At 45.2% G+C, this 25,089-nt stretch overlaps 1 protein-coding gene across 1 annotated transcript in view; it reads left to right on the forward strand.

Annotated features, from left to right (window-relative positions):
* Window positions 1–25,089, forward strand: part of ABCA12 (ATP binding cassette subfamily A member 12) — a 72,314-nt gene that overhangs the window by 44,551 nt on the left and 2,674 nt on the right. Inside the window, exons 26-52 of the mRNA XM_065751381.1 lie at window positions 229–298; window positions 398–532; window positions 1,220–1,372; window positions 2,113–2,290; window positions 3,833–4,051; window positions 4,705–4,901; window positions 5,247–5,407; window positions 5,570–5,794; window positions 6,504–6,642; window positions 7,920–8,172; window positions 9,313–9,399; window positions 9,767–9,860; window positions 11,371–11,498; window positions 12,245–12,332; window positions 13,637–13,742; window positions 15,812–15,866; window positions 16,275–16,452; window positions 18,064–18,179; window positions 18,404–18,563; window positions 19,860–20,128; window positions 20,624–20,834; window positions 21,724–21,833; window positions 22,277–22,421; window positions 22,564–22,698; window positions 24,013–24,116; window positions 24,378–24,470; window positions 24,909–25,014. Coding sequence (XP_065607453.1) covers window positions 229–298; window positions 398–532; window positions 1,220–1,372; window positions 2,113–2,290; window positions 3,833–4,051; window positions 4,705–4,901; window positions 5,247–5,407; window positions 5,570–5,794; window positions 6,504–6,642; window positions 7,920–8,172; window positions 9,313–9,399; window positions 9,767–9,860; window positions 11,371–11,498; window positions 12,245–12,332; window positions 13,637–13,742; window positions 15,812–15,866; window positions 16,275–16,452; window positions 18,064–18,179; window positions 18,404–18,563; window positions 19,860–20,128; window positions 20,624–20,834; window positions 21,724–21,833; window positions 22,277–22,421; window positions 22,564–22,698; window positions 24,013–24,116; window positions 24,378–24,470; window positions 24,909–25,014 — 3,915 coding nt within the window. The remainder of the gene's footprint in view (window positions 1–228; window positions 299–397; window positions 533–1,219; window positions 1,373–2,112; window positions 2,291–3,832; window positions 4,052–4,704; window positions 4,902–5,246; window positions 5,408–5,569; window positions 5,795–6,503; window positions 6,643–7,919; window positions 8,173–9,312; window positions 9,400–9,766; window positions 9,861–11,370; window positions 11,499–12,244; window positions 12,333–13,636; window positions 13,743–15,811; window positions 15,867–16,274; window positions 16,453–18,063; window positions 18,180–18,403; window positions 18,564–19,859; window positions 20,129–20,623; window positions 20,835–21,723; window positions 21,834–22,276; window positions 22,422–22,563; window positions 22,699–24,012; window positions 24,117–24,377; window positions 24,471–24,908; window positions 25,015–25,089) is intronic.

Consider the following 25,089-nt stretch of genomic DNA (forward strand, 5'->3'; position numbering starts at 1 on the left):
AGTGGAAGCAAAAGGAAGAAAGACTCTAAGGGGACGTTACAGCCCATCGTCAGAAGTTCTGCCCATCAGAAACCTGCTCCACTGCTCTTTGCGACTGTTGGAAAAAAATATTACTCATTTTACCAGTTACTTTACCAAGCCAGGGAGGTCCCTGGTAGGCTGCCTGACTTCAAACCTCTTTGAGACTAATTAACCAATTCTTTGTTTTCAATTTTGTTTATTCCACAGAGCCTGTTGTCTCCAACTGCATTCAGTTACGCGAGTCAGTACATTGCTCGCTATGAGGCACAGGGCATTGGTATGTTTATTGAGGACACATCTACTCCCTGAGCTTCCACGGGTGTGACATTCCATTAACTAATACGGACTCTTTGTGCTTCTAAATTCCTTTCTGCAGGTCTGCAGTGGGACAACATGTACAAATCTCCAATGATTGGAGACAACACATCCTTTGGCTGGATGTGCTGGCTCATTCTGATAGACTCTTTCATTTACTTCATCCTGGGATGGTATATAAGGAATGTATTCCCAGGTAAGGATGTGAGGCACTGAGGCTGTTGCTGTACCGTTTCCTTTGGACAACAGTGAATATGGTGCTGACTGATTCCATGATCCAGGCACTCAGGTGCACACAGGACACCTCTGTTCCTAGAACAAAGGAACCATATCTCGGAGGATGTGTTGAGAGTATTAAAGATGCTGGGATAAGGGAGAACTAGGGTTCTTCTGCTCATCGTGTTGGGTAGGTGGAACCTCTGAAGAAGCTGAAGCCAAGGATGCTGGAGAATGTGTTTGCTGTCTGGTTGGTGAAAATGAGAACAAAGCGTGCTAGCCAGCATTTGTCAGTTGAGCGATTCTGTGTTGCGTTACTTATATCATCCCAAAAAATAATTCCCGCCTTGGGCAAGAGACAGAACATTTGTCTTTTGCTTTTCTTCCCCACCTAATGAAGCAGTCCAGTGGCACACTGAAATCTACCCAGTGGAAAATGTAAAGTACTCCAGCCCTCTGGCTATGAAGTTACACAGAATAACAAATGAGCAAATGCTTCCTGTTGTGCCAATTAGGGGAAAATCCCTTCCAAGTATCAGTAGTATGTGAAGCACATCAAGAGAGGAGAGATCTCTGTGGAGTTCATTTTTGTTATTTTGAGTGGAGTCCAGTACTGGTGCTTCCTGCAGGAACAGATACCTGAATGAGCTTGCTCTTCTTCTTGCAGGGAGATACGGCATGGCTGCTCCCTGGTATTTCCCTCTGCTTCCATCTTACTGGCTCGAATACAACTGGCTCCCCTTCTGGAGTGAGAAACAAAGAGGCTTCATCTTCACCAAGCTTGTGTTCAGGAAAGAAGCCAGCCACAACAGTCAGATATGTATGTGAATACTGAATGGGATAGCGGCGCCAACATATGCTTTAAGTAAACAAAGCCAAATTTGTGAAGGGACATCATGCTCAGAAAGCACATTTCTATGTTAATCTTTACTTTGTAGCACAGGAAACATTGGAAATCATTACTTACCCAAATGGAGATTTGGCTTTTCTGTTGTTGGGTTCTTTTTTTTCCCTCCAATTCAGTGTGGAAATCCAGCACTGACATTCTCATGCATAGTTGTGTATATTGTAGTTGATTCATTTACCTCACCCTACAGTGCTCTGTGTAGAAATACATTTTTATTTGTGAAAACGAATGCAGAATTCCACTTAGCAAAAGGAATGTCTAGTGCTATGCCCATTTCTTCAAATATTTAGCCTGGAAAATAGGATGAGATCACACATAGAAACTTGCCAGTCCTACCTAACAGAAAGTAACTCAATAGCTTTGCTGTATTTCCTCTTCTTGTTTAGTGTGGATTAAGTTACGTGCTCTGAAATGTTTAAATATAAGACCTTATCAGAAGAGATTAATGTTTATTGTCAGATGTTATAAGAAGTTGCAGAAGTGAAAAGGAGGAATCCCAGAGAGCTCAAAAAGTCTCAGGTCCTATTAAGTGTTCTCTGCATTCCTTGCTGAAAGCCACCTGCTTTTGCTGTGTTATATGCTATCAGAAGCCGTGCTTATCTCCGAGTTGAAGAAAGGTAACTGTCCTCTCACCCTTCCCTTTGGTTTTGAAGGTGCCCCCCCACCTCACCTGGAGCCAGAACCATCTGATCTTACCCTGGGAGTCTCCCTCCATGGCATAACAAAAGTTTATGGATCCAAAGCTGCAGTGGACAACCTAAGCCTCAACTTCTACGAAGGGAATATAACTTCCCTGCTGGGACACAATGGAGCTGGGAAAACGACGACCATGTACGTGTCCTTTCAAGTTGGGATCATTTTGTACTGTTTGCTCAGTTGGCTGAACATGAGAGCAAGTGGGGCTTTGCAGCATTGGGAAGCTGAATGAAAAGCCTTCTTAGGACAGATCGCTCACTCTTAGACGACCTCAGCAGTCCCTTCATCTATTAGAATTAAAGGTCCTTTTCTGCTTAGGAATATGCTTTTTAGTCTGGCAGGAGCCCTGTAATACACAGCGCAGCAATTGTTCCAGCACTTTGTTCCGTGAGGCTTTGGTGCCTGGGGCTGGGGTTGCTCTGAAAGCTGCGGGTAGCTTGTGCACCTGCCAAATTTGAAGTGATATTAGCAAGAAAGCTTAATGAGGGTATATTTCAGCTGTACAGACTTGCGTGTTGGCTGGGCTGGAATTGCAGTAGGTTAATATTTTGGCCTTCCAGCCCTTTCAGCATTGCCATTTATAAATTACAGTTTTGAGGTGTTAGATAACGTCACTGAAAGAAACCTGTAGAACTTGATTTCTCTACTGATATACGTGTATACGTCACTCTGAAAGCAACATTAAGCTGATAAATAGAAGCCCCAGAAGAGCCAAAAACAGTAAGACAGATGTGTGCTTCACCTGAGCTTATTATAAATTCATCTCATGTCCTCTTTGTAAAGTGTAGGCAAAGGTGATGTACAGAAAAGTATAATAGCTTCTTGAAACTTAGTGCAGGCTTCAAATCCTGAGTAAGGTCACAAGGTACTTTCCCATTCCTTTTTAATGAGAGTTAAAAGTCCTAGATCAGGGAGCAACTCGGGGACGGTGAAGGGCAGTCTGAGGTGCATCGTTTCCCTTTACTCCCTTGCAGGACAGCTCTAAAACCAACCTAAATTGTGCAAGTAGTCATTCCAAGCAGAAGGTGTTTGACTCAGGTCTGTTAGGTACTACTAGGTAGGTAATTATTAGCTTGAACTAGGTGGAATTGCTGCCCTTGCTGAGGTGCCTTGTCGGGAAGTCCTCCCCCATTCCTTCTTACTTATGGCAGTGAAATTGGGTTTCTGTGCTGCGATGTGGTTAGTATGATGAAGATGTGGCTTTACAATCTCTGAAGTGGTTAGCAGTATGAGGCTGTCTGGGTGCTGCAGCCAAACCTCAAAGAATGAAGAGTAACTGCATTACGTGAATTCCCACTGATTAAATTGGAAGTGAAAGGCTTTCATGAGTATTGATGTAAGGAACGTGCAGTGGTCTGACTTGGGGAGGGAGAGACCAAGGAAGATAAAAGTCATGTGAAAAGTAGCCAGAGCTCCGTGTGTGAGCTTGGTACCTGCCCTCGCAATCCCACACATGGGGAGGAGGATGTTGTTTGATGTTAATTGGGCACTGCTCCTCCAAAGCGTGGAGAGACAGCAGAAGAAGCTGTGTTCAGTGATTTCTGGTTGCAAGGAGTGTGCTAGTGATGGGAGGAAGCTTGGCAAGAAATGCTAACTACGGGAGAATGGAGAAATATTGCCTATGGCTTTCTCCTTTCTTGTTTCTAACCTTCTTTTCTATATATTTTTCCCTTTCAGATCTATTTTGACTGGGTTGTTCCCTACATCATCAGGCACTATCACTGTCTATGGGAAGGACATCAAGACTGATCAGGAAGTTATCAGGAAGAACATGGGTATCTGCATGCAGCACAACGTGCTCTTCAACTGCCTCACCACCAAGGAGCACCTGCTGTTCTATGGGTACATCAAAGTCCCTCACTGGAGTAAAGAGGAGCTCTACCAAGAAGTTAAGAGGTATAAAAACAGCAGGGTGGGAGAAGAGAGTGAGGGCTGTGAAAGTTATGTGTTGTAGTGCCACTGCAAAGCTCAAATGAATGGTTTTGAGCACTGTTGCAAACCCAGCCTGGAGATCAAATAAATGCCTTGATCTGACTGGAGGAGTATATTGAGTGTTGAAATCTGTGGCTGTAAGAAAACATTTCTTCTCCAGTTTACAAGCTTCTGTGGCAATTATTTGGAGATGAATTTATAACCCCTAAGGGTCTGGTCTTTGCTCCTTCACAATTTTCCCCAGAAAGAGATTTAATCGACCAGTTAGAAGACGATGCCAGCTTTACTGGTTCTGCAGAGAAGTGAAACAGCCAAACTATCCCAGGGAATTTGGATCTTGGTGTTCTCTGTTGATGAGGTTGAGCTTTTAACCTTGACTTGTCAGATGGAAACTGAAAACATCCTGAAAAAAGATCATTATTTTTTTAATCAAAATCTGAGTGGGGGAGGTACATATAGGGTGAATAGTCTCAGTGCACTGTGACCATTCAGTAGAGGAGTCCATGCTTGAGTGGTTCTTCATTTGCAGTTATGATTTTTGGATATTATCAAATATTCTGCTTTCAAAAGTTGCCTGAAGGGCAACGTTTGGAGGTTGTTCTTCCCTTGATTTGCAGGACTTTGAAGGAGACTGGACTCTACAGCCATCGCCATAAGCTGGCTGGTTCCCTGTCCGGTGGGATGAAGAGAAAGCTGTCTATAGCTATTGCTCTCCTGGGGGGATCAAGGGTGGTGATCCTGGATGAACCAACCACAGGGGTGGATCCCTGCTCTCGTAGGAGTATTTGGGAAATCATCTCCAAGAATAAAAAAGGTACTGCGATGAGATGAGACTGCCCAGAGGCGGAGGTGATTCGTCTCACCTGAAACTGTGGAGTGACTTTGGGTTTTGGAGACCATAGAGAACCAATTTTGGGGTCTGGGAACACCTTGCAGATCCTCTGGATTCATTCTTCGTTCTTGTAAATTCACAATGTCATTTGAAAATTATCTTTACCATAATACGTATTTTACAGTGATGTCTTTCAGCTCTTCAGTAACGTTACTTTTCATCCAGTTAAATTATTAATTCCCTAAAAATGCAGCTGATGTTTCACCTGCCTCGTGTAATCCTGTGTGTTTGCTGTGTGTGCGTTGACGTCAGCTTCCCGTTTTCCAGGCAGAACCATCATTCTCTCTACGCATCACTTAGATGAAGCAGAAGTCCTGAGTGACCGAATTGCCTTCCTAGAGCACGGAGGCCTCAGATGCTGTGGGTCTCCATTCTACCTCAAGGAAACGTTCGGTGATGGATATCACCTAACACTCACAAAAAAGAAGGTTTGTGTCAGAGTTATTCCTAAATCTTCTCACTCATCTTAAGATAAATGTTTGGTCACCCACCACCTACGCTTCAGGACACGATCTGAGCTGAATCCTGCAGCAGGAATTTCAACCTCGCCACCTTCTGCCTGAACACAGAGTGTTTTCCTCCTTTTTCAGAGTATGATAGAGGAGTGTGACACCGCAGCAGTGACCTCCCTGATCCAGTCCCACCTCCCAGAGGCTTATCTCAAGGAGGATATTGGTGGAGAGCTCGTGTACGTGCTTCCCCCCTTCAAGTCCACAGTCTCAGGGGCCTACCAAGCACTTCTCAGAGCCCTTGATACCAGCTTGAGTGATCTCCACCTTGGTTGCTACGGGATTTCAAACACAACTGTGGAAGAGGTAAGAGGTAGTGGCATCTTTTGGGTGTAGGAGTTACAGGCAAGGGAAGAAATGGTTTGGTTACTCACTGAGCTGCAGTTATGAGCGTGGGAAGGTGTATGCATAAATATATACACTTAGTAATGCACAAAGCATACCACTGTCTCACCTCTCAGCATTTCAACTAGAGAATGAGATGTTGGAGTCAGGCTGAGGTGAGGACAAAAACATTTCTGTTTATAGCATGCTTCCCATTGCCACAAATTTGGGTTGGTCCACAGGCAGAATTAGCAAACAGTCTAAGTGCTAAACGTAGGTGTGCATGCTGCCTTGCCCGAGTGAGCCAGCTGGAGCATCTCAGGGTAACACGAGCATCTTCCTGCCCACAGGAAACTTCTTGTCAAATAAACACTGCCAGTTACATCGGTAACAAAAGGCAGCTTTAGATGGTGAGCTTTAAGAAGCAGTTTTAAATGATGCTGCAGCAGGAGAGAGATAAAGGAGGGGATAGGGAGCTGGACAAACAGCAGTTTTAAACTGAAATAGAGTGAATTCCTTCTTCAGAGCGCAAAGGGTACAGAAAGAGGATTGCTGTCTGCAGTTGCCCCACCAACAGCTACAAAGCAGGAAGAATAGGAGCTACAGAAACACAGAGAAGAGTGGATTCTGATTATTGTTTTAGGAAGTTGAGTATTTTTGACCAATTTTCCCTTGTTTTCTGGTTCTGTAGGTGTTTCTCAATCTGACAAAAGAGCTGGGGAAGGACCCACAGGAAGATGCAGGACTTTCCCAGCGAGTGCCTGGAGCCAGCAGTCAGAGTGGTGGTGACGAGATGTCTGTGAGCACAGATGCTTTCACAGAAAGAGATGGTAACTGAATTACCTCCTGGTTTTAATCCAGATTTGTCACAGATACAAACAGTGACAGATGAACTCTTTCTCGTTGAAGAACACGCTTCACCCATCCAGCAACACGAAGCCACTGATTCTCTAGAAGCACAGCATCAGCAGTTGTCTAGATCCACTGCTTTGGAATGTCTGAATCACAGAACAAATTACGGAGGGGTTTTGTTTGCATCCACCTCCTTTTAAATTGATTCCAGTTTTAATCTAATCAAATACAGTGCGTGGGTGAAGTAGCAAAAGTGTCACTCTGAAAGCAATTGCTGTAATTGATGCAGAGAATTATTTCTATGCAATTAGTAGAATTTGAAGGAAACTTTATGGGAAAAGCAGCACAGCCCTGAGCTGGGTCCTCCCCACTGCTTTTTGTTCTGTCCCAGCAGCTGCAGTGTAATTGCACAGCAAAATGGGCCACACGTTGGGATAGATTTACCTTCAGAGGAGAATTGACAGCATCTGTATGGTTAGAGTTTGAAAGCTGCCCAAGGTGGCGTGGTCTGAAAAACATCCTGAACATCCCCTCTGACAAACTGGGAATGTTTTCTACTTACAGATATATCACTTACAGTTAACAATCTGTTAAGGGACAACACAGAGGAATTTATATACTCACTTCTCAAAGCTGACCCGCACTGTAAATGTGCAAATCCATAAGTGGTAACGCAGTTGTGTAGAAAAGTGTTTTATGTCACCCCTTAATGAGAGCACGGAAGATGATTTGCCTTGTGCTGCATTGTGCAGGTTAATATTTCATAAAGAGGAATAGGTTGCGTAGGGTTCAGCTCTGCTTTTATCATGCTGCAACCTTGTCGGTGTGAGTGATTGATTAGTTTATGTGCCTTGTTTTCTTGTTCCCTAATGAGTTCTCTTATTGATTTGCCTCAGGACGTGCTTTCTAAATGATGAGAATTCTCTGTTTGCAAATACAGAAGTTATGGCTGAGCAGGGAGGATGCAGATAACTTCTCGTATTTGGAAGTCTCAGTTCCTCTTGCAGGATGTCAGAATGGGTACATTACATGTATGTGTTTGAAATCAAGCATAGGCCTGGTGTTATGTGAGCTCATGACTTGAGCCAAACCCTGAATCCTGACCGAATTAGGGTATGGTCCAGCTTACTAGTTTTGATGTTTCCATCTGAAAAGGAGAGCAGGCAGCCAAAATAACCCCCAGGGTCCAACAAGCATCAGTTCTCTGCATTTCCTGAGTACTGATCCATGACAAAACGCATTCTTCTGTTCCCAGATCAGCTCCTGATCAGATCTAAGAGCCTGCAGGGTTTGCCGCTGCTGCTTAAGAAAACATCAGCTCTATTCATTAAGAGACTGCACCATACCCGGCGCGATGTCCGAGGCTTCATAGCTCAGGTCATCCTCCCAGTCCTCTTCGTGATGGCAGCCATGGGACTTGGCACGCTGAGAACTAAGGAGACCGAATACCCGGAGCTGATTCTTTCCCCCTCTCTGTATGGCACGTCTGACCAGGCAGACTTCTTTGGGTGAGTGGTGTTCCTTTTCAGCCTCAAACTCGTTGTTGAAGGCCCAGTTCTTATCATCAGGATTGGTCCTCAGCAAACACAGTGGAAATACCGACAGCACAGTGATAAAATCCTGCTCTTAGGGTATCTCTTGGGGAAATGGCTTGGCTCGCAGCAGCAATCAGAAAGCCTTAGGAAAACAACCTGTAAGTTGGAATTAACTGTGAAATTATGTGTTGTTTGCCATTGGAGCCCTCTGTTCCTGTGACATCCACCCTGCCTCAAAAGGATTTTAAAATATGATTTAGTGGAGATGCTGCATTAGTAGGGTCCAACATCACGGATATGGAATCAAGTTCTGTCTGTCTCGTGAAGCACCTGATTGCCCTCCTCTCTGTCAGTACGGAAGCACTTGGGGTCCTTCCCAGGACTCACTAGTCCAAGGCATGCAGTGATCTGAAGGGCGTGATTAACACATCACCACTTACTGATTTAATTGTGCTTAAGTATCTGGTTACCAAAATGAATGCAGGTTGTGTCATTCCGCTTCCAGGAGGTAATCTGCATTTCTCCAGTGGTTCTCAGCTTTAGACAGTAATACACAATTCATCTCTAACATGGTTAGAGATCACACTTCTGCTGTGTTGTTCTTTCCTGAGACAGCTCGTGCTTTTCTGCCTCAGTATTACTGGACTGGCGAATGAGCCACGTGGCTGAGTCTCTGTTCCTAAGGCTCTCTGCTTTACCTGGTAGATTACTGCAGGGGAGACAGATGCATCTTCCAGAATGACCTAAAACAAAAGGACTTCAGGGGTGTCAGAGCGACTGAGAGGAGAAGTCGTGTCTGAAAATGTCAGTAGATGCTTTTTCCATGGAAACAGAGTTTTGGTTGTTCAGAAGTTTCTCCGTATGTTGCTCAGATCTGGAGGCACTGAGTCACTGGAGTAGGTGTGTGACTGTAAGAGATGAGCAGCTCTTTTAAACCCGTGTGCCTGCCCTCGTGTGCTGCACGTACTGACGTGGTTTGCAGGGCTAGCACCAGAAATAATCATTTATTTAGCATCCTAAATAAATCCTGTTTCTTTCAGACCGCTTTCTTCTGCTTGGTGGTAATGGAAGGACCTTGAACATCTTACTCTGTGTTTTTTTGTTTAATTGTAGGAATTTCAATGAAACAACAAATGCTTTAGTGGCTTCGATGCTTTCTTTCCCTGGGACAGATAACACATGCATGAATGAAAGCAATTCGTAAGTACTCCTTGCCTTTTTTTCCCCATCCTGAGTCTGCAAGAGAATTGATGTAACACCGTTAGCCACCAGACTGCCTATGGCAGCACTCCCCAGGTGTAGCCCCTGTTTCTGCCTTGGAGCATGATTTTGGCTGTGGCCAGCTGCTGCAGGGATGAGGCGGTGTCTGGATTCTTTCTGGTCAGCCGAGTGAAGCCAGGCATGGACGTCTGTGCTGAGGGCTCTCTGCTAAATCTGTGGGAGGACAGGGTTTTCCAGAGCAGACCAGAGGAGGTGTGCTTTTGTGCTGGAGCTGCTGACTGCCATCTTAATATCATTTGCACATCTGGCTATAGAGGCCCTCAGAAGAGAATGTGTTCATTTTCAGGCAGTGTTTAAATGAAGACATGCTTGGCCCATGGATCACCAATGGAAACCCCTCAACAAAGTACTCTGCCTGCAACTGCACTGATGGCATCCAGGTAACTTGAAACGACCCAAAAGAGAGGGAGTTTGGTGGGAAACTTGCAGGTTGTGAATGGGGAACTGTGAGAACTCGGTATTCAAACCCCACCTGTCTCCTTCTGGTCTCTTTATTTTTGTACTTTGGATAATGAGTGAGTGCACTGTCATGGGGACAGGAGAGGAAACAGCAACCTCGGAAGATCTGCATGCTCATATATCTGCCTTGTTTCCCCTCTGTGGGAAAAGGTTGAATGGTGTTTTTGAACGTTGTATGATTGTCCCATTCAGGAGAGGTGAGCGTATATTCAGGAGGGAAATTGCATTTCGTACAGCACTGTCATTATAGGAAAGCACAGCTATTATTGCTGTTTGCTCTTCAGAATTTAACTCCATGCAAAGTCTACATCCATCTGCATTTGCTCCATTCCACATTGTGAATAGTGGTGATTAATAATGTTAGCTATCTGCATTGTGGTAGTACATACAGGACCAGATATAGACCTTCCGGAGCTCGATGTCTTTAGGTGCACCTGGGGGAAAGGCAGATTCTGACCAAAAAAGCTTAGAACTTAGTGTGTCCAGTTTAAGATGAACTCTTCTCCCCACAGTGTCTTTAGCTTTATTCCAGAAGGAAGCCAAACTCCAGGCACAGCGTGATACCGTTTGTGAGATAAAGCATGTACTTAGTCAAAAGTTCCTAGGCAGCTCATAATACACAGCTATTTTATGCACTTCAGTGGGCATGCACTTAATTTCACATCGTTAAAAGTACTGGCATCAATTCTCTGCTAAGTCAGGGCAACGTTCAGAGCTGATTCTCACCTCTAGCAGGCGCAGGCAGGTGTTCCTCAGCATGAAAGCAGCTGTTTTGTGTATTCTGATGTAAAGTTTTGAACAGATACACCGTAGGGGAGGTCAGGATATTTGTTATGGATGAGCTGAAGGAAGCAGCCAGCATGCTGTCCAGTGTAGGACGTTCCAACCTTATGAAACAGTCAGTGCAATTTTGACCCTCATTGCATTGAATTATATATTCAGGACTAATCCAGGGTTTACTCTGAAGCTCTGAAAAATATTCCCAGTGACTGACAGTAAAGTAGGAATGTGAAAGCGTAGCTACTGTGAAATGCAAGATGAGAGTTTGAGGCCACCGTGGAGTTTTGTGCTCCGTGAGCTGTTTTGCCTTCTGTGCAGTCGCTCTGAAGCTCTGCTAAAAAGGATCAGTGTTAATTCAGGAGAAATCTTCCAACCTAGCATCAAGCACATTTCAAGGTCTCACTAATGTCAGTAGATCTGAAGCGTAGACTCAAGCAAAGGTTGTTTTGAAGCACCTCCCTAAATACACTGAGAATTGCTCACGGGGTTGGACGCCGTGTGTCTTGGCACCGTGATTTGCACATCTCCAGCTTCCCTAAAAACTGGTCCCAGGACCACAGTGCCACTCTTAGCTCTCAGCCCTGCCCTGCTATGTGAGGTTTTCAGTTAAAGCACAAACACTAACGTCGTTGTCCCCTTGTCTGCTCTCAGATGTGCCCACAGAAGAACTACACCCCCCCTCACAGAAGGACCTTCTCCACACGAATGCTATACAACGTTACGGGGCACAACGTGGAGGCCTACATTCTGGCAACCACCAAAGACTTCCTGCAGAAACGGTACAGCATGTGCCTGCAGTCCTCTGAGCTGCACTGCGAGCATCCCCTTACACTTATCAGATCCCTGTGCTTAGAGCTGGTGGTGTAGTCAGGGCTTAGCAGCCCTTAACGTGTCACTCACCCGAGGAGCTGGTGGCTGGGGCCGCAGATGAGCCGCTGTCTGGCTCAGAAGAGGAAAATGTGACACAGCCTGTCAGGAAGGAAACCCCGGGGAGAGATTCTCCTGCAGGTTTAATTGCCTGAAGAGTCTTGGTGCGTGTGCCTCACTTAAACAAGTGCTTGTGTTGGAGGGAAGTTAGAATTGGAGTATTTTCTTGCACCATGGGGCTGTTAGAACTGGTGTTGTGTCTGGAGCCTGCAATGCAGCGGCACAGCGTGTCATAGGGCAAAAATAGCCTGCTGTTAAGGTTGTCAAGGAATATGTTCACCTGCCCATTGATTCAACCTGAGCTGCTGATCTTCTGGGAGAGAAGATCTTGTTCCAGTGTGGTAAGCGAGCATCTCCAAAACGCTTCTCAAATTGTGATAATGCTGCTGAGTTTGTTTCCTGTTTCTTTTTTCCCCAAATGTGGGCTCCCACAGCAGAGCTGGCTTGGTGTATCACACCACGTAGTGGGATAGGTTCTTCTCCCTCAAGTCAATCTACAGTTAGTTGAGACTGTGGTGACGTGCTGCCCCTGAAGAGCCCATGCTAACAGACAGCAGCTGGGTGAACATAACAATGCATTTCCCTCTGGATTTTGCAGGTATGGTGGCTGGAGTTTTGGGATGCCTTTGACACGAGATCTCCAGTTTGATATCAAGCCAGTGCCCCCCAGCAGAACGTTGACTAAGGTAACTCAGCACTACAGAGTGATGTTGAGTTTGGGGATGTTTTAGAAAAGAGAGCGAAAACATCTGAACTCTGCAGCTTGGCATGGCAGAGATGACTTTCAGTTCATTTTCTCTCCTCTTCCCATTCTTCTTTATTGGTCTGACTTCTCTTGCTGATAGGAAACAATTTTTCTGCTGTCATAATTTTATTACCCAGAAGTGAAAAGATTGGTTTGTGGCACCTTTATTTCACAGGAGTACGTATGTAGCTTTGCTAGGGCTGCCTTGTACATTCTGATTTACCCATTTCTCTGTTTCTGCTCGGTGAAAACATTGTAACACATCAGCGTTAAAGGCAGCACGGCTGAAATGTGAGGTAGGAGAGAACTGCAGAAGAGCTCCTGTTGTCTCCACGCTAAGCCTAGCTACCAGGAGAGAGTTCTTGCAAAAGCAGTGCTGTTTTCAGAGGTGGCCCCACTCAGAGGGAATCGCAGGATTTATTGTTTATTGTTTTGCTAATGCTCTGAGCTCTTGTAATCAGTTTGCAGTGTTTTCACCCCTTCAGTTCTAGATCTGAAAGCTCCTGCTATTTTCTTATCGTGTGTCAGATTAAAGACCTGAAACTTTGACAGCATTGGAAGCAGGGCAGACATCCAGCCCTCTCGTTCCCTAGCAGTACTTGCTCTGCTAGGGCAAGAAGAATAAAATCACTGAGCATGTAGAACTTGGGGATATATGAAGGTGGGAGCTGTGGGCTGTATTTCAGCCTGTAACCTTAATAGCCTAAAGCCCTCTGTGCTTTGGAAGTGACTTACACCTCTAACCTGGGTGCTGCAAGTTGTGCCTAAAGAAAGTAAATCCCCGCAAAGTGCATCTCCTCTGGGCTGCCTTCTCCCCTCAGTCCTTGCAGGTTCCCCCGGTGGTGCTGACAATAAGTGATCATGAGTATAGGAAGGGCTGTTGCTGAATGAGAAGGGCTACTTTGTGCCCTAAGGCAGTCTCTTCCCGCTTGCTTTCAAGGGAGGTTGATGTTTGTCAGAAAAGAAACAGCGTTTCTCCGTGCTTTGTGTCACATATCCAGTTAGTGCTGCTTTCTTCTCTCTCAGAAGGCAAATGAGGCCGATGGGACTGCTCGTGTTTTAAGTGAGATGTGCTTTTATACTCATTTGGCACCTGATGTGGTTTAATCATCGGACTTTAGCTTGTAGAGCTTATGACTTTAGATAACAGCTACAGGCTGATTCATTTGTGTGAGAAGAACCAACCGGAATGTTATCAGTAACAATTTCTCTCCCAATTTATTTCAATTTCTCAATTGTGTGCAGGTGTGGTATAATCCCGAAGGTTATCACAGCCTTCCAGCCTATCTGAACAGCTTGAACAACTTCATTCTCCGAGCTAATCTGCCAGAGAATGAGACTTCCAGATACGGTAGGTGTCCCTTCACGTGGACGGATCATTTCTCCCCACTGGGGGACTTCAGTGAGGCCCTTCTGGTTTTCCTTTAGAGGCCTCAAGCCCCCTCAGCTCAGATGCTGGCTGTTCCAGGTGGCAGTGGGATAGCTGAGACTCTCTCTTTGCTCATGAGCCTAATGCTCCTCCAGTGGTGTGTCTGCATTTAACTGTAAAGGAAGAGGCATCTGCTCCTTCGAGTGCCATGCCACGCATTCAGGACGCAGCAGAGCACTGATTACAAGTCGAGGCAGCGCATCTCTGTTCCCAGCTCCACACAGTCATGCTCTGCAGCTCCCCTCACAACAAGCAGCAGCAGCACCTTGGCTGCACCGCCGTGCTAAAGGCTCGTGCCTTTGAGACTCGCAGGGTGCTCTCGAGGTCAGAAGGTCCAAGCTCTTTGGTGTGCACTGCAGGTGCACGTGGTGAAGCTGCAGTCCCTGCCTGGGCGCGGTGAGAGGAGCTGGCAGCAGCACGAGCATCCCAAAGCAGCTGAATTATTAAGCAGTGATGCTCACCCCATCTCTGAATTCCCAACGCGTGCGGTTGTGGGAGCAAAGGCTCACACACACAGTCAGGAAGTTTTCACAGGGAAAGTTTGGTACCAACAAAACAGCAATTTTCCATGGGAAAGAATAGCAGCAGTTTTTATTCCATCTGTCCTGCTGTGCGTGTGGGTTGTTTTTTTTCCCTCAATGAAATGCTTAGTAGTAAATGACCAGGCGGATAATTCGCCACTTCCCACTAATGATCCAATTCATAGAATGGGGAAAATAAAATGAATGGATGAGGATGGCTCCCCCGGGGTAGTGTAAATCCAGTTTGAAACACAATTGAACAGACGGTCTGCGTGGTACGTCGCTGGCAGCTAAATCTATTTGCTGTTGTGACAAATAAATGACAGTTTAAGAAGCATTGAAAAGGCCAGATAAAAGTGTGTTGTCATTTCAGTGCTTTGAAAGAGGTGCCAGTCCTGCTTTAGTACATTTGACTTAGCGTATCCTAAAAAAAATAAAAATAAAAAAAAAATACATAAAGAGCTTTTACCCTGTCACTAAGCAAGTCATAATAGCTTTGGACTTACGTATATTGCGCTTTCTCTTCTCTCAATCCTAACCAACAAAAAAGAGAAAGCATTGAAATGGAAATTCTGACTTCTAGCCTAAGCTTCAGCACAGGAAAATGGCTTTATAGTGAGGCATTAGCAGATTAGACAGACGGTATCTTTCTTTCTCCCTCTCTTAGGAAGGAAAACATTTCCTGGCTGTTTGTGGGGCTCTATCAGCAGCTTCAGATTTTAATTCCGTTTTGCTCACCGATGACAAGGCTGAAGATTTTGTTTTCCCCCCTTGGAATGCATTTCCTAGGGAATCTTCCCTTCCAAAATCTGTTTGCTTGGTATGGCGCCTGGTCAGATAAAAGCACAGTCTGCTCTTTGCTGACCCTCATGTCAGGGTGCTCTGTCTTAGTAAAAACAGCCCCAAATACTCCTTCCTTGTATAGATGCCAGAAATCAGGCTCCGGGGGAGTTTAACTTTCAGAGTTGCTGTGTGCTGGCAAATCTCTTTGGATTTTATAGCAGCTCGAGGTGCTCCAGCACCCGCTGTGAACGGAGGAGTTTATTTAGGTGCCTAAATCCAGATGGAGAACCTCATTTTTTAGGCACAGATTGCCTCTGAACAAAGCAGTTTCCACTAGTTCCTTTAAACAAAATGTTTTTCTTCGTTTCAGCCAAAATTGTTGAGAATTAACTCACTGTAGAAGCGTTCTTGCTGAATTGAGTGATACAGTCCTTAGAGCAGGGCAGGTAGAGAAGCGAGGCCTAGGGTTTGAATTTTTCATAGCTGCTGAGCATCAGAGTGGAGTCATGGGAAAGTGGGGCCTCCCAAAATCCTGCCCAAGGTCGCACCGAGATGATAGAGCAAAAACAGCTTTGGGTCTGCTTTCCTTCTCTATTCAGTCTTATGTATTACTGTCAGCCTCAAGAACTGAAGCAAGAAACTTCAAGCTAGCTACCTTTTAAATTCATTTTCTTTTTGGTTTTGTAGGTATTTTCTTATCAGCTCACCCATATCCTGGAGGACAGAGTCAAGAACAAGTAATGTAAGAAGATTCATTTGGCTGATGCCTGAATTGTTTAGCTTCAAAAGAAGCACTCCTGCTTCCTGGAAACCACTGAGCAGCCTGAATTACTGAATATCTCCCTCCAAACATGAGAGCTGCTCTCACCTTTATGCATGAATAGCACTCCGTAGGCCACAGGACGTTCCTTTTTAGGGTTTTTGTGGGATCGTGTACAGATCTGGGTGGGGGTCACAATCCTGATGGATGTTATGGCAGTTGTATGACTGAATGCTGTAAGCCCTTATTTCCTGGGCATGATAACAATAACCACCAGCAGAGGACACTGGAAGAGAATCAGGTCCTTTACGCTTCTGAGCTCTAATAATGCAACGAGGGAAGCGTACCGCTTCGACTCACCATATATATCTTCCTCTACTTTCTCCTCAGGCTCAACAGCTTACTCGATATCATAGTTTCAATGTCTGTTCTGGTTGGCTACTCGATCACAACGGCCAGTTTCGTGCTGTATGTGGTAAAAGAACATCAAACCAAAGCCAAGCAACTGCAGCACATTTCAGGCATCGGGATGACAAGCTACTGGGTGACTAACTTCGTTTATGATCTGGTAAATAATTCAAACTCTTAAATGCATCGAGAGGGTAGCATTCAGCAGCAGGAGGGGAAAAAGTTCTTTATTTATAAAGTTGGTTGCCTAGACTTATTAATATTATCACTACCAAGAGTGTTATGTAGTAATTGTTCTCAAAGGCATTGAAGGCGATTAAATGTGAACCGCAACACTGGATTTTGCTAAGCAAAGGCATTCCTTCTCTCCTGAGTGTATGCAAAACACTCAGCACATTTATATGAGAGCAGCACGGAATAGGCAGGGCTTGATTTCAGTTTTATCATGCAAGCAGCAAGCTGCTTTTCTGTTAGCTTGCAGGGCTGTGTGAGTGGTCGCACAGGATCTGGGGTGAAGGTTTGGGGCTTGAGACTGGAGCTGTTTTGGAAACCCTGGGACCACAGGGCGTGACATTAGCAGACATCTCACAGCTGACAGTCCTCTGCTCCACTGCTGGGTTGAATGCACTCTACCTACTGTAGAGGTTTTTAAGCCAGGAAAGCTACTCAGGCATCCCTATGCCTTCCAGGTCATGAGCAGGTTGCTTTCTAGAGTGCTGCGCTGTGCGGTATAGATTTACTACTGCACTCCTATGGATAGCTGGGCTCCTCAGCACTGCTCTGCATTATGTGACATAAACAAGCCCTTGTACTCTCTGCATTTTGGTTTCCTCGTGGCAAAGAGGGTTAATAGCACTGCTGGAAAGCATCACGTGCAGTACCTTTAGACTAAAGAGTTTTATGTCTTAAGAATTACCTTCGGTGCACAATGTCAAGCTGTCACGTAGCTAGAGATCTGCAAGTGCAGAGAATCTCTGCTCACAAGCTTTGCCACTGCCAGCTGTGCTGCAATGGTGATCAGCTCCACATATCTTATGAGTTTCCATCAGCACAGTTCTGCTAGAGCTAAAATCTCAGCAACGGCATCAGTTTCTGGAAGTAGGAATTCTGCAAGTGTATTTGAGTGGCCCAGCCCCTCTTTGATGCAGCCAGAGCTAAGGGTTGAAATCCCCTAGGGAATGTCAGCCATGGCCATAGTCTGGCTTGCCATAGCCTCCCTGAGTCGTGACAAGGGGGCTGGAGAATGGGGCAGGTGTGTTTCTGCTTCTCTGATTCAAGCCCTTTCTCCAGCACTGCATATTTGTATATCAGCCTGTGGAAGAATCCCCCGAGTCCTTGCCATAATCAGTATTCAGTGGGCTGAAACTAATACAGCACTCTCAGCAACTTGATATTTCTCAGTGAATCCCCACCAGGAAATTATTTTAAATCCCAAAGCTGAGGAAAAGAGGAACCTCTTGAGGCAGATGCATGGTAGGCCTGTAGCTTGACACAACACTAGGGAGACCAGATTTATAGGGAGCAATGAACTGACCTGTATTTTTCCATCTATGTCTGTTTTTTCTCTATTTTCTTTTCTTTTTTTTAACATTTAGCCTATTCAAATTGAATTCAAATGCAAGACTTTCTAAATAAAACTGAGACCCTTACCTGTTTTTAGTTTCCTTTAGTTAGGTGAGACCAAATTCAGACTTTGCTGCTTCTGTATCATTCTAGAAAAAAATGCTTAAGAATTATTGTCTAATAACATATTTTTAATATCGTTCTACAGGTACTTTTTATGATCCCTATTGGACTCTCGATAGGAGTTATTTCATCCTTCCAGATACCAGCGTTCTGCAACAACAATAACTTACTGGCAGTATTTCTTCTGTTGCTGCTCTTTGGGTAAGTGTGAAGCAGTTTAAATATCAGAGTGAGGAAGTGGCTGTCGCAGGCTGCTGTGATTTGGGATGCAAAGAGGGATACATGGGCTTTCTTATTCCATGCCTACCTAGCAAGTGGTGACTCCTTCCAGGAACCTAGTCACTTGCCAAGACAGAACTGTTAAGTTGTCTGAGGACTTCAGTTACTCGTTTTCAATTGCTCTTTGTGCTGCTGGGGATTTGTAGGTATGCAACATTTTCGTGGATGTACTTGCTGGCTGGGATCTTCAAGGAGACAGGAATGGCTTTCATCGTTTATGTCTGTGTCAACTTGTTCTTTGGCATCAATACCATCATTACGCACTCCGTTGTGTTTCTGCTCTCCCAGGAAAAGGCCACGGACCAGGTAGGAACCCCAGTGACTCTGAGCCTTGAGGGAAATGACAGGAGGCTTTGTCTTGAGTTTGGTGGGTTTGGCCAGGCCGTTAACAGCTGGCTGGTGTCAGGGTATTTCCAGTAGACCAAGCAGAGGACAGGAGCTGCAGACTACAGGGGCATCCCTGTCGACTGGGTGTGAGTCACATACAAACCCTATTTGTCTGTGTAGATCTGCTCCCCCAGCAAGGACAAACGTGGTGGTGAAAGAGGGAAAAATATAATGAGAGAGGTCAAAAACTGCCCTTGCTGGGGAAGGCATGGATGTTTGATACAAGGTTGATGGGAACTTAAAGTATTGCTCAATTCTTGCAGTACAAACCCGAGTGACAACTAGATTTCATTGCTCTGAATGTGAAGTGTGCTGCGTTAAGCCCAGCAGTGGCTGTCTGTCATCTCGATCTGTAATGCAATCACCTTCTCCCTGCAAGGATAAAAAATGACTCTGAGACAGCAACGATTCCCGGATGTCAAGCCTTGTCTTAAATAGAAAGATCCCTGGGAGTCAGTGGGATAAAATGCAGTGTACGCCTTACATTTAGTTTAGTTTTGTTTTTTTAAATAAAGGGCAATTGCTTTGTAAAACAATAGCTGTGTTGGGATTTGCTCTGTAGCTAAGCAATCCCCTAGATTTTAGGGCTGTAAGAATATGATCTGCTTTTATCCCTCTGTGCCTCAGTGGCAGGGAGTCAGTCAGTCCCCATACAAACGTACAGCCTTTCCACTTTGCTGCGTGCTAATCCTTTCTTCTGCTAGAGATGTAGAAAATCTCTGCATACATGAGCTCATAACTGGGAGACTGTTCTGCCATGAATTAACTGGAAAAGCCTTTACATCTATCAGAGGCAAATCTTGTGTTTTATGGGGATGTTTGTCTAAGAAAAAAGGACAGGACAGTGCTGCAGAAGAGCATGTCTGGGGAGCAGGCAGTACTTTGCAGCAGTGAGGGTAATTTTGGGAGCTGCAGGACTTAGCTCTGGCTCACGAGTGTGTTTCTGGCTGCTGCATGCACCAGGCTCCTGCACTGGGAACTGGATGCTACTTACTATGGGTGATCACAGCCTCCAAGTTGCCTCTTGACTTTTCTGACCTTGTGTCTGTGAAATGAGCTGTCTCTAGAGCTCTTTGCTCTCAATTTATCTCTGCTCTGAGACACAAGCAAATCCCAATGTAATTGTTACACTTCAGTTCCATAGTGAAACCTATGAATTTATTCCATGAATAAAAACAGTGACTCTGCTCTTGTGGTGTTGCTTTTTTTTCGCAGGGCTTGCGTGATCTCGCTGAAAACTTAAGGCATGCATTCCTTCTGTTCCCTCAATTTTGCTTTGGCTACGGCTTGATCGAACTGTCACAGGATCAGGCACTGCTGGGCTTCTTGAAAGCCTACGGGGTGGACTACCCTGATAAAACCTTTCAACTGGACAAGACCACGTCGAAGCTGCTTGCCATGTTTATCCAGGGCACCGTGTTTTTTGCCATTCGTCTGACAGTTCACGACGGGATGATTCAGAAGGTCTGGAACAGCACACTGGAGTAAGTAACATCTGGAGTCTCTCGAGAACGGACTGAGCCATCGCTGAGCGGGTTCATTCTGCCCGTTGGGAAGCTCATGTGTTTCCCAGACATTCTGCAAACACAAAATAAGTTTTAGGGTGTCTGCTAATCAGGTGTGGGTGACCAGAGTCCCTTACTAGTCCTTGCTGGCTCAGGATGTTGTCCCTGTTTCAGGGCCCTGGCTTTGGTGGGTTGTCCAGTGAGAAGTGAGAACTTGTCCGTGGCACCGTGAGTGTGTTCACAAGGGAGGGTCTGCTCCAGCTCACAATACTTGCTGAATAAGAGACAAAATTAGGCAGAAAGAGAAACACGGAGTTTTCTTGAATTCCTCAAACAGAGCAAATGGAAACTGCAAGCGTGTGTATATTTGCATGCCTTGGGATCTCACAAGAAGGCTCCTCAGTACCCCAAACACACGGACCTACTGCTGCCTGTGACTGCTGAAGGATAAGGGCCCCTGTTTCCTCCCCTTAGGTTCCTGTTTGACAGAGTGCATGGCAAAGCACCGCTTCTGCTGTCTGTGACTGAAGAGGATGGGGATGTCCAGGCAGAAAGGAGCAGAGTAGAGTCTGGCAAAGCTGACTTTGATGTGGTGCTGCTCCAGAACCTCACAAAGATCTACCACCTTCCTCACAAACGCATTGTGGCTGTGAAAAACATCAGCCTGGGGATTCCTGCTGGAGAGGTAAGCAAGTTGATAAAAGCTATGGGGAGGGACGCTGGGACAGATGCAGAGTCCCACCAGCATCTTCAACCACAACTAGCAGTGAGGCTTCTAACTTGTGGAAGAAGCCATCCCAGTGCTGGTGGGGCGTGGGGTGCCGTTCCCTGGCTGTCACCAGAGGCCATGGCCCTATGCACGGATGCTGTTCCTGCACAGACCTGAGGAGGGGATGAGCCTCGGATGGATGCCCTGCCTCCGGATGGCTCCCAGCACACATGGATTTTCAAATCAGCTGATCTGTGTTAATGATATCAAAATAATAGTAATTATCAGCACAATGGTGATTGCTTATGCGGCACACAATTATGTATCTCCAACCTTAGCAATAAAATATGGGTTTTAACATGAGATACTGAGCTGTGCTACGGGGAGCCAGTTCTTAATCTTATTAATGTAGTGCATTAGTGAGATTATTTGACGAAAATCTTGTGTCACATTAAGGTTTTACCAATGACAGAACAAACCTCACTCACCTCATTCCCATGAATAGCTCCGTTCCTGTCAATGGGAGGTCTGCACAAATGAGATGAGCAGGATTTGGCCTGTCAGGCGAGCTCGCTGCAAAAATGCACCTTACAGTAAAAGAAATGACTCTATTAGAGACACGTCCTTGATTCTTCACCATATTAAACAAACAGTCCTAATATAAGCTGCGGTATATTGTACCATAAACAACCTGCATGATAATGTTTGTATGCTCCAAGTATCTCTGCTTCTCTTGCAATTTATCTTGCTCAAGAGGCCAGAGAAAAGAAGTCACAAGCTGCTGTGAGCACTCATCTCAGTGCAATATATTCTGCATTATAAATACAGCAGGGCTGCATTTCTACCTTTCTTTCTCACAACCCAGTGCTTTGGATTGCTCGGTGTGAATGGAGCTGGGAAGACAACCATCTTTAAGATGCTGACAGGAGACATCGGAGCATCCAGTGGAAGGTTGCGGGTCCAGGATCATTCTGGGTATGGAAGATGTGATTTCAGGGGAAGGCACAGAAAGTAATTAGCCCAGGGACGGTTTATAGGGCTGAATGGCAAAGAAAAAGAAATGTGAAAGTTGGAAACAAAACCAAACATTCAAAACAGCAAAAATAAATAAGGCAGGGAATTTATGCCTTTGAAAATGGCATGGTTTCTCCCTCAGGGTTTGCATTTGCTGTCATACCTCCGATGTTCTCAGTGGTGGCAATTGAGAGACCTATATGCTAGGTAACGTGGCTCACAATTGCAGTTCTCTGCAGAACCGAGGACCAAAAAGTTGAAGATGTGCAAATTCTTAGTGTTTTCCTTCAGGATTTGGGAAGGGGGTAGGAATCAGGAGAAGGGGTTTTTCCCTCTGCTCTCTGATTCCAGAGTGCACTGGCAATTCAGCGTGTTTAAAATGACTTGTTGGCTTCCTTACACAGGTCCTTGAATGACATCACTGAGGCACACTGGTCTCTCTTTGGCTACTGTCCTCAAGAAGATGCTTTAGATGACCTGCTGACGGTGGAGGAGCACATGTATTACTATGCTAGGCTCCATGGCATCCCAGAGAGAGAGATCAAAGGAGTAAGTAACACCAAGGCTTGGCTTCAAGCATTTTCTAGTTATCAGGAGCCTTTACACCAATTTAATTAGACTGCCAACGTAGATGTGTAATGGTAATTAATTCCTGGACAGTGTTGTGAAATTAGTACTCTTTCACCCCTAGATCGTGCTCCAGCTTCTCCACAGGCTGAATCTGATGGCCTACAAAGACAGAGTCACCTCTATGTGCAGTTATGGCACCAACAGAAAATTGTCAACTGCTCTGGCTCTCATTGGGAATCCATCTATTCTGCTGCTGGTGAGAAATGGGGGCCTTGTTGGGTGAAAGCTGAGCAGATCTCCAGGCTGGAGGGACACTTGAACAGATTTCCTAGACACAGGTGGCAGGACACTCCCCAAATGCTCATAGTGGATAAAAAAGCCTGACATCATGAGCATCGAAGGAAAGTTTAGATTCCAGCAAGCACATACATTTTGTCTTAGGGCATAAAGAGCAGTGAGTCTGCCATGTTCTGTGTTAGAATCTTTCAGAGGTCAAAAGTAGATCATCTGGCAGTTAACTTCTTCTTGTTCCCAGCTCTTCCTTGGTTTGGTGTATTGACTATCCTGCATAGTCTTGCAAAAAGGATTAGTAGCCAAGGCCATAAGTAAATTGGAGGGCAAAGGAGCAACTTTCAAGATTAGAACATAGAACTATTTTTTTTCTAGAAGGGAACAGACTCTTTAGCAGGGTCTGCTTTAATAGGAAAGGGGAAAACTCTTGCAAACTTAAAGAGGAGAGATTTAAAGTTGAGTATAAGGAAAACGTCTTTTACATGGTAAGGCACCGGCGCAGGTTGCCCAAGGAGTGGTGGATGCCCCATCCTGCAGACACCCGAGGTCAGGCTGCACAGGGCACTGAGCACCTGATGGAGCTGTAGGTATCTCTGTTCAGTGCAGGGGAGCTGGGCTTGATGACCTTTAAAGGTCCCTTTGGATTCTGTGACTCTGAATGTGTGCAGTGCTCTGAGAGCAGTGTTAAATAGGATGCTTGGTGGACATAAACCCTCCTTGCTCCAGCTTGTATCCAGCCCAGCTGTTCTGTGGCCAGGAGTGAGCACACCAGCCCTTTGATAACTTCTGTGACATGCAAAATCTCAGTCAAAAGAGAAGGAAGGGAAATTTTCTGTGTACTGACTGCTGCATGAACCCAAACTGTGTGTTTCTGCCTCATATAGTACAATACCCTTAACAATAACAATATGGCAATTGGAAACAAGCTAGCAATTTTATCAGCAATGCATAAAGTACAAGACAATGTATTTTGTCTCTGGCTCATTTTCTCTATAAATGGAGAAAGGAACGCTTGCTTTGTCAGCAAGTGAGAGAAAAAGAATGCAGGTTCACCTGGGAATCAAATGCTTGTTGGTTGCTTCTTGTTTGAGACCATGCCTGTGGTGTTCATGATAGAAAATGCACAGTAGGGTTGATCTTAGGTGGTGTTATCAGTGCCACTCGGTTCCTATAAAAGAGTCCAGTTGGGAGTTCCTTATTAATGAGAACAAGAGGACAAGTATTAGGAAGATAAGATTTTTGAGTGCAATTGTACATTCAGTCCTGTCTTTCCCGATAGGATGAACCGAGCTCTGGAATGGATCCAAATGCCAAACGCCACCTTTGGAAAATCATCAGTGAGGAAGTGCAGAACAAGTGCTCAGTGATACTCACATCCCACAGGTAGGGCTGGTTTGGCTTTCTCTCCAGTTTCAGGGTCTCTAAGAGATATGGACAGGTCCATTCTTCAAAATTCCTGTTGCTCCTCAGAGAATTTCAGGGCACTGAGCTGTGACAGGTTTGTGGGGTCGGGGTTGGATGGGGGTGCCCACATAGACCCGTTGTACTCTAGGGAAGATGCAATTTTGTTCTCTGATCAGTAAAGTAACCGTTTTATGTATGCCTTCTCAATGGTTTGTTGCAGTTTCTCTCTTTGTTTTTCAGCATGGAGGAATGTGAAGCCCTCTGTACCAGGCTGGCTATTATGGTGAACGGGAGCTTTCAGTGCATTGGCTCTTTGCAGCATATCAAGAGCAGGTCTGTAAAGTGTACACGCTCTGCTTCTACTGACTGGTGTATGGAATTAATAACGCAGCTTTGAGGGCTCAGGACATGAGACCTTTGTTAACAGGGCATCAAAATAAGCAACTTTCTGTTTTATGTTCCTTACTGCACCACTGAAATTCTTTTAACTAATGTGCTTTTTCTCTCTCACAGCCTTTTTTTCCAGGAGATGTGTTCCCCAGAGTAATTCTCTGCTGAAAACGTGAAGTGCACGTTAGGGTTGAACTTTGATTTTATTAGATATCACAATAGCCCAGTTCCTTATTGAGATTCACTCCAGGTTAACAACCTTGACCCCATTCAAGCTGCACTCTGTCTGCGTTTGGTTTCCCTGAAGAAGCTCTGCACTCTCAAGAGGTTTTCTTTATCTGTTTCTCTTTCTTACTCCGTTAATTGTGATTTTTCTTCTAGGTTTGGAAGAGGATTCACTGTGAAGATGCACTTAAACAGCAGCACAGTTGGCACAGAGACGCTGACAGAGTTCATGAAGTCACACTTCCCAAATACGTGCCTGAAGGTAAGCAGGACAATTGCACTCAAGGGATTCCTTCCATATTAACCAGGAGTATCTTGCAAGATAGATGTCTTGTAA

This window comes from Cyrtonyx montezumae, unplaced genomic scaffold, assembly GCF_038088225.1.
Source record: "Cyrtonyx montezumae isolate F1298 unplaced genomic scaffold, pur_monq_1.0 scaffold_7, whole genome shotgun sequence".
Taxonomy (NCBI): Eukaryota; Metazoa; Chordata; class Aves; order Galliformes; family Odontophoridae; genus Cyrtonyx; species Cyrtonyx montezumae.